We start from the raw sequence: 12878 nt of genomic DNA, 5'->3' as shown, positions 1-12878 counted from the left end.
TGCTAACCACTGCACCACCTCATTTAATAGTTAATACTGCATATTGAACCACTAAAATAGTTATATTCTACATGTACCAACTGGTGAAGTACAATTATTTTACTGGTTCAAAATGTTGCAATCCTTCCCAGAGTGGTTCTCAGCCTCCATCTTTCCTCCAAATTCCCCACTAATATCATATTCTGGTTACAATTCATACAAATAAGAATTCAAAAGAAACACATAAATAAATAAATAAAACTTTATTTTCATTAAAGAATTATATACAGTATTCACAATAACAAATTCCATGCAGTTTAGAAGTAATAGGATGGGTCAAACAAAATACACAGATAAAAGGTTTCATCTGTATAGACAGATTAAGGCATTGATGCACAGTCATGTGCACAGGCATGGACAAACTTTAACCTTCAAACAAATCAAGTTCCCACCGCCATTAAAATATTGTCTGAAATATCACCCACTAAATAATAATAGTAATAATAATAATAATAATAATATAATATCCCAATTATTCCTTTCATAGGGAAAAAAATAAGGAACATGTATTTGAATGAAAACTAAAATTATGCTACCTCAGAGGCAGTTTTAGGTCTAGATGAACAATGGATTTAGGATATTTTTGCAACTTTTCCATGTAGATATAAAGAGTTGAGACAGAAAACCATATTCAGATGCTGTATGGAGTAAAAAAAACTTGACAATGTTCAGAACAGATATCCACGTGGAGATTGTACATTGGATCTTGAAAAACCAAAAAGTGAAAACAGATGGTAACTGCATGTTTACTTAGTTGACATTTGGTCAGTCGTTAATTTTTGTTTATCACAATTGAGTTCTTTTAAAACTGCATGAACAAATACAGCTCAATGTCTCCAACACAATATTTTCATACCTTAAAAATACCGTGCATTCTCATTCTTCTAATTACTGACCTGAGATGAACAAATCTTAGCTCAAACTGCTGACCACTTTTTATTTACTTGGCAGGGAATCTTGAAATCATGATGAAACCTGGGATCTTTTCGAATATCTCATGACTCAGCCGTCCAGGATTCTTCTCTTGCACCACTTTGCATTAAAAGCAGCATTCACCCATGTACTGTGTGTAAGAATATTAAATCATTTTGCAAAAAAAAAAAAATCAACTGTGGGAAGTGAGATCAAGGGTCCATCTTTCTAAAGAGTTTCATGAGCTGGTAAAACCTCTGAGCGATCTGAGAGAAAATAAAAAAGAAATCAACAATTGTTTAAGTCAAATCTGCACCTCTTTTACAGTCTTACACAAACTGTAACTTTAACAGACACCTAAACTTACCTGGCAGGATGGTTTCTTCAGCTTTTCTGACAATTCAGAGAATGTTTCACGAGATGCGCCTTTGGTTTTGAGGTCAATAAGAATAGCTCGGTCTTCATCTCTGGAAAAAGCAGTATATACATAACAAGCCTTCATATTTTCATTCATTGTGTGAACGTTTTTGTTTTTTTTACATAACAGTACAGTTTTTAAAAGGTATTGCAGACCAACTTGACAGACACATTTACAATACAAATCAATATTCAATTATTTCGAGATAATTTTGATCTGTATATAGTATAAAGCAGCAATATGACTTTTCAACCACAGTTGATCAACACACAGAAGAACTTGTTTTTATTAGCATTACTCACAAGAGGAATATAAATAAATACAATACTCCAGCAAGCAAAATTGCACAGGTAATACAAGGTGAATATTAGCTCTGCGTTTGGTCTTGATGCATGATAAGGGGGTATACATTACTGCATCTGCTACTGACCTGGTCCACGCCATCACCACAGTGCCTTTTTTCCTGATGACGTTCATTGCAGAGAGGCTGTTCGGGGACAGGGACAAGGGCGAGGATGATGTTTCACTATCATTCTTCTTGGATTCAGACACCATATCTTCCATACGGTCCTCTTTCTCCTTTCTGGGCCGTTTGGATTTTGTTCTTTCTTGGTGTTTCTTCCGTTTCTGCCTTTTCTCACAATACTTGTCTTTTTCTGCGGTACTGCTTAAATCATCTGCAATTGTGAGACTTCTCTCTGACTCAGACACCTCCATTTCCTCCCTAGGCGAGTCTGAAACATGTGATTCTTGGTAACTCTGATTTGTTCCAGAGCTTTCAGCAGCTTGACTATTATTTAACAGAATGGTTTTAGAAGGACTGGGAAGTTGAACTGGCATGTTTTTCCCTTCATGGTTCAATGGACTTGTGCTCCCATCGGTAACAAGGGCGACATCTTCTCGGTTGGTTGCTGGGCTGCTTTGCTCAGATAAAAAATCAGAGCTTTGAGCAATATTGTGCAAATTCATCTTTGAAGGTGTTGTTTTAGAAGGAGAAGCCAAAAGTATCAGTGAATCTTCTGAAAAGGACTCTTTAGATGCATCATGTTGAATTGGCATATTTTCTGGTTTGTGTTTTTTTAGTGTTAGATCATCATTATCAGGGAGACAAAAATCTGCACCAGACTGACACAATTTGGAATGTTCAGCAACGTCAGTGACACAGTCCTCAGTGGATATAGGTCTGCTGGAACTAGTATGTTTTTCAAACTTGTCCAGTAATACAGATTTTGCTTGACTTTCCTGACTTGTGATGTCTTTTCCATGTTGCTGATCATCTTCCATTAGTGTCTGGTTTAAGCTTGTATCTGCAGTGAATGTAACATCTGTTCCTAAGGTCGACTGACGAATCTTCAGAATGAAATGATCATTGGATCTCTCCATCACTAGCGCCTGCACAGGCAAGTCTGGCTTGAACACAAAAGGTTTGCCAGATGCCTGTGAGGCCATGCTGCTGTTAGACCCGAGACTGGAATTGTCTGTGTCAAGGGCAAGGTGAATGTCCTGCTCTGTAGCATCTTCTCCATCCAGCAGAGCATCCTCGCTTATGTGAGCGCTGATGACGCTGTCTGGAGTGGACATGATGCGCACGCTCGAAGGCTGTAGGAAGCTGAGATGGCTGTCAGACTTGAGAGGTGAGGGAATGGTGAGGGAGACAGCGAGATCCTCAGCTAGGATGGAGTAAGCCCTCTGAGAAGAGGAGCTGTGCTGCATCATTGCTTGACTCTGTGATGGCACCTCTAACATGCAACTTTCATCAAATAAAGCTGGATTCATCCGTCCATGATCTTTGGACTGTGGGGAGGACAACATCTTGCGTGGTGAGATGCTAGACCATGTAGTAAAAAGTTTGGAGGGTGTATCAAATTTAGTTGGGGAAAGTAATTTCGAAGGAGAGCCATATTTGGTTGGCGTCGTAATGCTAATGACTCTTTCTCCATCCTTCTTTGGAGTACCGAGGGACCAGGCTGTGGTTTCTCCTGCGATGCCACTACTTTCTAGCAAGTCAGAGCCTTGCAGCAAGCACTTGAATATTTCTCCCATCTGAGAGTCCCTCACAAGGTTAAATGTTAAGCTAGAAGCCTGCTGCTCTGTGAGTAGTTCAAAGTCAGTTTTGTCAAGCAAAGAGCTACTTTGAGAGACCATCAAGGAAGCAATGTTACTTTTCTCTGGTGGTGAAGGCTTTTTAGGAGATGGGAAGTCAACACCACTTTCGGTGTTTCTAAAATTTTGTGTTTTGAGGTTATCGCTGTCTTTCTCTACATGAGTCATTCTAATATCTTTACCTCTACTTCCAAGGCCTGTTTTGTATGGCGCAACTGCACAAGTCTTGATTCGATTCAGGTTGCTTGGTGGAGACTTTGTGTCTTTCTGTTGACACTGTATCTTTGCAGGAGGTAGTCCACACTCTTTTTCATTTCCACTAGACCTTGTGTCCTCAGACTTAACTCTCGCTGGTCTACAAAAGTTCTTCAGTGTCACAAAAATGTCTTTGAACAAGTAGTCAACTTGAACATCTACAAAGTCCCACAGCTTTTGCTTAAGATCAACTGCTTGCTGTTCAAAGATTCGCTTCACAATACCGTTGTTCACTACTTTGCTGAACACAGATTCAATCAATGCCTTCAGCTTGGATTTCAGCTCCCCTGCCTGACAGCATACGTGACCAAAATGGGCCCCATCAACAAATTCTAGAAAAGACTCCCGGAAATTTTCCATCACACCATAAAAGCTCTTCTTAGGGAAGGTCTTATGAAGTTTCATGTACTTTTTTCGGATTTCAGAGCGAACCAACTTGAATGTTTCCATGACTTCCTCTACGGTTGAAAAAGATGCTTTGGATGATGCTGGGCAAACAGTTTTAAAACGACTCTTACCGCTAGCCGGGCTTTGTGATGATCCAACATATTTTTCAGCCATTTCTGTTGAAGCAACACACCTTTCTTCTGTTTTCCTCTTGAACACAGAGTTTGAAATGTGTTTTTTTCTGACTGACGGCATTAATTTGTCCCTCTTGGTTGTGGTAGAAATTGAAGTTGGCTCATCGGTCTCACTTAGTATTTCCCCTTCCTCCAGTTCAGTGTCAGAGAGACTTGAAGGTAGATCAGACAGTTTCTCTGCCAAGTCTTGCGTACCGTGTTTTACAGGAGACCCTGGATATTTGTTCTCTTTGTTAACATCCACCTTCTTTGAGTTGGCATCAGTAGCTGTACCTGAGAACTCTACAAAACAGAGAAAATGAAAATATATCATTAGAATTATGATTGAACGTCTCACAATGGTAACATATCATCATTACAGCATTCCTGTGTTTTAAGTTGTCTTCATTTTGTACTAATTTATAAGTAAAAAGAGACTTCTGAAGGAATGGGTGACAGTAAATGACATAATTTGCACTTAATATCTTGATGGTTTGAGCAATTTAGGTGTCACACCAACTAGTCAAAGAATATTCAGACATGTAAGCAATTTGCAGAGTTGCAGACTACATTACACAAGAAAAAAATTAAGTCATTATATAGATAAACTCAACCTTACAGCACTTGCCAACTTGCTACTGCAAATGTACATATTTATGATGTTTTGAGGTTGCTCACACAGGATTAGATAAGTATTACTTGCAGACTTTTATCAATCTGTATTTGCAATAGTTGTCTGTGATCATGTGCCATGTCTGTAATTTGTAAAATAAAAAAATCCCACACAAATAAATTACTAACCCTATTTCACCAAACACAGTTCTTTTAATAATACTAGTCCAGTCCAAATTGGCCTCTTGGTAATTGAAGTGGTGAACAACGAACAGAGTGGTCCGTACAGCTGCCCGAGGCTACTGTCCTGTTACGCTGCATGCTGTCTGATGCTTGTAATGCATAGACAGTGTTAATCACCCATTTCTTCCAGACCTGCATTGTGGCTTAACTGTTACTTTTGTAATCGCAGCAAATTTTTTGAGCTGGGAACTGTTGCTGCTTCCTCCAATCTTGAATCTTGTTGACTATAGCACCAGAATCATATCCACATTCTGGCAACTTAAATACGAGGAGCACTATTTGCTTTGCTATGCTAAGCCACAACTTCCTGCAGATAATCTTATTTCCTCCTGTTGCACTTATAACACCATCACTGTGACTTTGAAAACTCAAGCCGCTTTTTCTAAATGCTCAATATAATCCAAAAGGAAATCACCTCTACCGCAGGGATAAATCCATAATCTATGAATATGTATTTATTTTTCAACTGGAATGTTTTAACTGGAAGACACAAGATGGCTCCTACTTGATTGAAACATCCATTCTCAATGTGAAGTTTCATGTTTTCACATGGACCACAACAGGCTCCAAACTACTTCATGCTTGAAGGCACATAGTATAAACTTAGTCACTTCTAAGTGGATGAAAACTAAGATGATCAGATGTAGAGGAGGTTTGATCACAACAGATCCAAGTCATGATAAACCCTCAAAATATTGTGCATTAACAAAAAATTCAGAATCTCATGACTTAACAAACATGCTAATATTACCTTTTTGAAGGCTTTTGACATGACCAGGCTTGCTATGAAGATGGAGGTGACTTCTCTTGGTTATCCGTATAGGACTCCTCAGAGGGCTTATGGCATCAGGGATTCTCTTCAGATTGCTCAGGGTGTGCATCATGGAGTCCTCATCATGAAGTAATGGTACAGAACTGGAAGGCTCAGCATTACTCTCAAGACTCTTGGCGGGGCTAAAGTTCTTCTTTGGTGTGAAAGTGAGGTCAGTGTATTTCTCTGGCAGTACCATTTCCTCTGTTGTGCTGCTGACTTTTGACACAGCGATGCAGCCAGTTGATGAGCTTGGGTCATTCACAGTGTTACTGCTGTCATCTTCGTTTGTCCGCGTTAACACGTAAATAGCTTCAGGTAAACTCAGCCCTTCTTGTGGAAGTGATTCCAGGCTTATAGTGCTAGACACTGCTTCTACATCTTTGAGACCATCTTGTATATGATAAGCATCTTTCTCATTGGGGGAACTGGATGAAGTGGGGGGTCCTAATGGTAAGTCCTGCATTAGGATGGCGGGGGAAGTTTGCTGACTTCCTGGTTTGGTGCTTCCACTAATATCTCCATATTCTTTGACTGAATTGAGAGAGATTGTCTGTGGTGCTGTTGCTTTAGAAACACTTAAATCAAGCTTGACTGATTCGATAACAACTACGCATTGCTTAGTGCTATTTCCACTGTTTGATTGTTGTAGTTCATGAAGGCTTCCAGGTGTGTCAATGACACCATCAGTGGCGTCTGGCTGTCCACATTTAATAACCTGCCTGTCTGGGGTCAACTTGACTTTCTCTTCCTGAATGGTTGGAACATTTCCATCTGTTGATAATCCAGAACTACTCTCTGGTGCTTCTGCAGAGAGATTTATCCCTACACTATGAAGGCGCTGGTTCATTCCTGAAGTGGTTTGGACAGAACTGCTTTCTAGCCCTTTGTCTGTCATAGAAGTTGCACTCTGGTTTTTATTCTTTTCCTGGTTATCTTTCAGCATATGCATCTTTTTATCAGAACTTTGAGTTCTGGTGATATCTGGAGACTGTTCTTCAGTATCTTCCATACCAGCTTCTATTTCAATGCTGGCTACCTCATCAATAACACACATATCTTCAATATCAGGCTGCGATTCCTCACCATCTGGCCCGTTCTCAAGTGCCTTTTCCACAGCTTCAAGGTCATTCTGTCTTGCAGTGTTGGGCAACCTTGGCTTCTTGACTGGTGATAGGGTTAAATTTAAAGTTTCCATGAAACATAGTTTCCTATTTGGACTATTTTCATCCACAAATAATTTTTCTGTAATAAGTTCCGTTGATCTTTTTAAGATCTCATGCGTCTTCTTCTTTCTATGGATGTCTATTTGCACATACTGTGACTCATTTGATAGTAGTCTTTCATGGTCTCTGCTTGCCTCAAACTTCTTTTTATACTTTCTAATAATTGCATCTTCAAGTTGTCCATCTTCCCTCCTGTGGCAATCTTTTGAAAGTCTTCCTAATTCCTTGTCTTTTGAGGAATCACAGCGGCGCTCAGCATGTTGGTGTGAAGAGTTCTTTTTCCGGTCCTTTGAGCCAGAACCTTTATGTCTATCATCCTTGTTATTTTTTTTGTAAGATCGACCATGGCCCTCTTTAGAGCTGTGATCGGTACTATGTTCAGAATGTAATGTGGCCCTTTTGGATTTATGTCTTCTCCTTTCTCGACTTCTTCCTTCTGAATCATTGGAACCTGCAATTTTTAAAACCTCTGGTGGAGGGCTTGAGGCCTTCTCTGGTCTGTGGTGCCCTACATCATTTTGGTAATTCCCACTTTTACTTGATCTCGAGTCATATCTTCGCCGTGTATCCTTATCTGATTTGTGAGTCCTGTTTTTCTCACAATCCCCCTTGGCATCTGAACCGGTTCTATGTTTCCTTTCTGTTGACTCGGGTACTATTTGTCCTTGATATTTTTCATCTCTGTGCCTAGACTTGTGCTTATCTGATTCACTTTGTTGTGTTGATGAACTAACACTGGATTTGCTGACAGAAATTTCAGCGTATTTGTCAGGTACTTGGCAATCTCCACTCAAGGAACCTCTTGAATGATGATTAGAAGATATTTTTGGAGCTTTGATCTCAACACAAGAGCCACTGGGCTGATTGCTGGAGCTGTCACTCTCTTTTCTGGATGGTTGAAGATGATCATTTTGAATTAGATCCAGTCTTGAAGAAGAAGTGAGAGGCAGGGGCAGGGCAGGGCTGGATGACGGCACAGGTTGGGAACTGGATGATGGAGGATGAAGCCTATTCATGGAGCAGCCAATGGAGGTATGATTGAAGGAGCTTTGATCCTGCAGATAGTTTCTGGAAAGATGAGGACGTTGACCTTTCTTTGGCCTGTAAGAAAAAGGAAAGTTAAGAAATGCATTAATCAGTTTGGATTGTTCGAATCAGCATATGTGTGTAACAAGTTAAACTATGAATATTGAGAAAGTATAAAAATGAATAAGCTACTGTCATCAGCCACAGCTAGATCACTTTGTAACTGCTAGATTAGCTGAGTAATACCTGACACACACCAAGTTTATCTGCAATATGCTACAAGAGCATAATGATGACTGATGCACAACCACCACCAAACAAGACGCACGCCCTCTTGCAATCCATCCCAATATTTTTTTGAGCACAGGTCTTTTTTTTTTTCTTTTTTTTTTTAAATCAGGTGACAATGTGGTCCCCGGGAAATTTAAAGATGACAAAATCTCCCAAAAAATTGCCCTAATTGTGCTGTCCGGTATGCATAACAGATAGACCCAATATGTCAGCTTAAGAAAAATCCCCCTCCCTGCCATTGAAGTAATGCCACATTAAAATCACTGGTGTGTTTCTGGTGATCATTTTGCCAAAAGTTGTTGAGGTAAGATTTAAATATTAACACTTACCACTGATTCAGTCTTTGAATCTCAGCATCTTTTCGAGTCACTTCCTGTCTTGCTGTTCGTAATAGTGCAGAGATGTTCTTTTTGAGGCGATAGTTCTCAGTGTTCAGCCCTGAGTTCTATTGTACACACAAAAGAAGAAGGAAAACGGTGATTCTTCCCTAATATCCAAGCTGGCTCTCTGACTCCTTCAGGAATTCATTCAATCAGGATCTTAAGACCTTATCTTCACCATGTCTACACATGAGAAAATGGAAGTGACAACAGTTTTGTCATCTAACACATGATGCTGATATTTTCAAAACCTGAAAACTACAAGTTTTGAAAAGCATCAAAAACAATGGATAGTTTAAGTGATATCAAATGAAAAAAAAAAGATAAATGTCAGAATCCATGCAACAATTTTAGCATAGCTCCAGTTAATATGGTATCTGGTCTATTAATTACCATATTAACATGGCACACAATTAGAAAAATTGGAATAATGGATGTTATTCAAACTTCTTTAAAGAGCCTTATGATGTTCCAGGAGCAATACATTTTAACATTAAGTTAAATAAAACAAACCTGCATCTCCATCTGCTCCAGTCTCCTGCGTAACTCTTTAATTTGGTTTTGAGCTGCTTGGAATCGGGAGTTCAACTGTTAAAAAAAAAAGGCAACGTGAGCTTGTTGATTCCAGCTCCAGCATTTTAGATTTTAGCAAAGTCACCATTACTGGTATTGATTAGCATATTCAAAGCCCTTTTCAAACACACAAATAATGTATATAATAAGGAATAATCTATTTATCTGCCAAATATTAGTATCTATGATATTTCCATCAGCCAAGTGGCAAATAAAGGTTGAATTCACCGATAACAGCAGCTAGAGTTTATCTGTTGATGTGAATACAGGTCTAGTGTTGCTTCATGAAGTCGTATGATTGAAAAGATACTCATTCAAAGTCAGAGTGATAAAGTTCTGTTAATTTTTTGCTTCTATGGCACGAAAGGGGGATAAATAACAACACAAAATACACAAAAAAAAAACATTGGTACTGGCAGAAGTTGTTGCCCAAATTTCAGCCCAGAATCTCAACCTCTTTCAGGTGGCAGAAAAAAAAAAGTGTCATGGCTTACATCATAATTATATGGTCACATGTCATACATCTGAAAAAGATACACAGCCACAAAAGAGCTACACAACAGCAGCAAACAGGCACAGGTTTATCAAGTCTCACATTCAGTATAACAAGTGTATGAATAGCTATCAAGACAGTGAGAGAAAGCATGAAGTACAAAGCAACAAACCTCAGTGTAAGACGACTCCCTGCTCTGCTGTTCCTCTGTTACAATTTCTTCATAAAGATCCATTGACGCCTTCAGCTGCGAGGGGGGGGACTTTTCTGTCATACCCAGGAATATAATAAATTCATTATACATTCTGCTGCAATGTTGAGCCAAGATATTTGTGTCAGACAAAATCCAAAACACTAGAATGGAATAACATCATTGATAGTAAGAAAGACCAGGTTTATGCGCTCCTAAAAAATTCAAGCAGAAACGCAATTAAAATGTAAAATGCTCGATTACATAATTAGGTTTTCATTTAATGTGTACTTTAACTTGGCAAATATACATTTTCCTTTTCCTGTTTTGTTTACTGATTGTTAAATTTTGTGTTATTATAAAAGTTCAAGTACATTCTTTTTGAATCGTTGTTTGTTCAAATCACTGCCTTTTATAAAGCAAAATAGAGCAGAGCACTTTAGGATATTTCAAAACAGACTTTTACCTGCATTGCTAATCAACCCCATATCCAGGTCATCGTAGATATCTATAGAATCTTCATTAACATCAGGAACCAAGACTGTGGATGTGTCACAAATATATATCAATTATACAGATATAATCAAACAGTTCTGTTACATAACAATGACATAATACTTGCAGAAATAACATGTATCTATATGATCCACAAAATGACTTCCACACATTCTACCATATGATATGAATGGTACATTTTTCATTTAACTGTGGGAACACTATTTATAGTGCACTACATAGAAAACGGGACTATTTTTTGTCATTATTTGTAGAAAATAATTACTTTTTTTCCAGTGAGAATAGAGTATACCTGGAAAAGCATTTTATATGTTTTCTAAGATAGAATTTAGTTTCATGTCAACAGTCACAGTGTGTTTGGAAATTGGAATAAAACCACTATTATACCATCACAGGAGATGGCAATCCTTTATAAAATAAAAAGATCACAAAATGAAATAAACATAACAGCCTAGGCAAATATCATAATCATACGTACAACCAGAGGGCTCCTGGTTGTCTGTGTTCTCCATTCTTCCAAATACCTCTCACAGCTCACGTTTTCATGGAATACCTGATACCAACGTCAAAAGAAAATAAAAAAATTAATCCTAATTTACAGAACAAACGTAGCATTTAACATATCAAGAAAAAGTATGGTAATTGTGCCTAAATATGTGAGCAACCAGTTTGAAATATCCATGAAACTGATACTGTTATTGGGTCTTTGATCTCAGCTTAGACTTGGACTTGTAACAGAAAGTCTGAGTAACAGAGTCAACAAAAAAAAATGTACCAAATTTCATCTGTGTCATGTAGTTGCAACCATTTCCATTGTTCTACAACCATAATGGATTAACCTCCCTTAAGATATTATAATTTTAGTGCCAATTGGGACTAGAATCTTTGGAGGGGGTGAATCACTGGATGAGGAAGAACTGGAAAGAACCACTCTGGAGTAGTTCCATGAACATGGAACAGATTTTCAGACTTATTTCGCTTTTGAGATTGCTCTCTCTCTCTCTCTCTCTCTCTCTCTCTCTCTCTCTCAAAAAATTTCTTTGAACTTTATGAAGGAACTCATATTTCTAATATTAACGTGATTATTTTAGTTGTTCATTTCTTTAACCTCTCAAAATAATGCACGTTGGGACGTTTTCATTAATTTCTCAGAGAATAATGTATACTGTCGTGAAAAATTACCGATCCTAATAAAAATAGGCTTTTTGCTTTAGCTGGTCTGTATTCCGAGTGCTCTAATATACCCTTCATCACATTTTTTTCGAGAAATGCATTAACTCAAAACTCACGTAGAGACAACGAAATACACCGTGAGAGAGGAACTGGGCACCGCACTACTGCATCCAAATCAAGTGGACAAGCTAATGTGCTGACTGTGAACTACCTAAAGCTCCTTCGATCACTTGTTATTCTGAAGTCTAAAAATAAAAGAACGAAGTCAACTTACAACAGAATTGAGAAGAGATGAGTAAAAATAAATACCTATAACTCGTAGAATTCTAAGTTAAAGCGTCAGACAGTGCTCCTTTGTTAGCTTATTGTCTCTGGTCTGAATCTGACTTTTACTGAAGGCAACACAACAAACGGAGAGTAACCTTTATATTGCTGTACATTTATAAAGCTACCTGAAATTGGCAGTTCAATCTGACTTTTACAACACCAGAGAAATGACAAAAGCTTACATATATTTGCATTATCCTGAAGAGCGATTTATTGAGTTAAAAATCAACTTGATTGTTTGTTCAGTTTTCCCTTGAGTTATTACGTTATTCACTATGCCGACATAACACACATTATGACAGTAACGCTAACGATATTAATAAGAATCCGACACATCAGTCAGATATCAAAGGAGACAAAATGCTTGCAGTTGGACTTACTTGATCTTTTCTCCTGTTGTTTACAACTAGAATGTCGCGCCAATAATTATTTGCACAGGAAGTAACGACATTTTCCCGCGGAGTGTCACTGCCTTGAAGCCGCTTGAAAGGAGCCGAAAAATATGAAAAAAACCGGAGTCAGACGCTACATGTAATCCATTTCACTTCGACTCATTCGCTCCTTCTAACGCTAACATTCTTATTTAGTCTCTGCGCAGCGGTGAAAGCACTAAACAGCGATAAATATGCTACTTGGCTCCAGCTAAACTCTCGCATCAAATTGTCCACCAAGCCGGCGTCACTGTCCTCTAACGTCATCACCAAGCGTCATGGTGGGCGGAATGCAGGGT

The 12878-nt window shown here is 38.4% G+C and overlaps 1 protein-coding gene across 1 annotated transcript; it reads right to left on the bottom strand.

The window, feature by feature from the left end:
• Positions 1–188: 188 nt before the first annotated feature.
• casp8ap2 (caspase 8 associated protein 2) lies at positions 189–12829 on the bottom strand. Its single transcript, XM_086190087.1, has 10 exons — positions 12529–12829; positions 11127–11201; positions 10599–10673; positions 10115–10209; positions 9390–9464; positions 8826–8941; positions 5894–8280; positions 1800–4590; positions 1319–1418; positions 189–1217 (listed from the first exon to the last, which is right to left on the bottom strand). The coding sequence occupies exons 2-10, from the start codon at positions 11158–11160 to the stop codon at positions 1164–1166; spliced, it is 5727 nt and encodes a 1908-aa protein (XP_086046213.1). The 5' UTR covers positions 11161–11201; positions 12529–12829; the 3' UTR covers positions 189–1163.
• Between the last annotated feature and the right edge of the window lie 49 nt (positions 12830–12878).

The sequence above is a fragment of the Aulostomus chinensis genome, chromosome 20 (genome assembly GCF_037954235.1).
Source record: "Aulostomus chinensis isolate RoL2024-O1b breed Wild chromosome 20, RoL_Achi_v1.0, whole genome shotgun sequence".
Taxonomy (NCBI): domain Eukaryota; kingdom Metazoa; phylum Chordata; class Actinopteri; order Syngnathiformes; family Aulostomidae; genus Aulostomus; species Aulostomus chinensis.
Note: the sequence above shows the minus strand (reverse complement) of the source record. Positions and strands in the feature narration are given on the sequence as shown.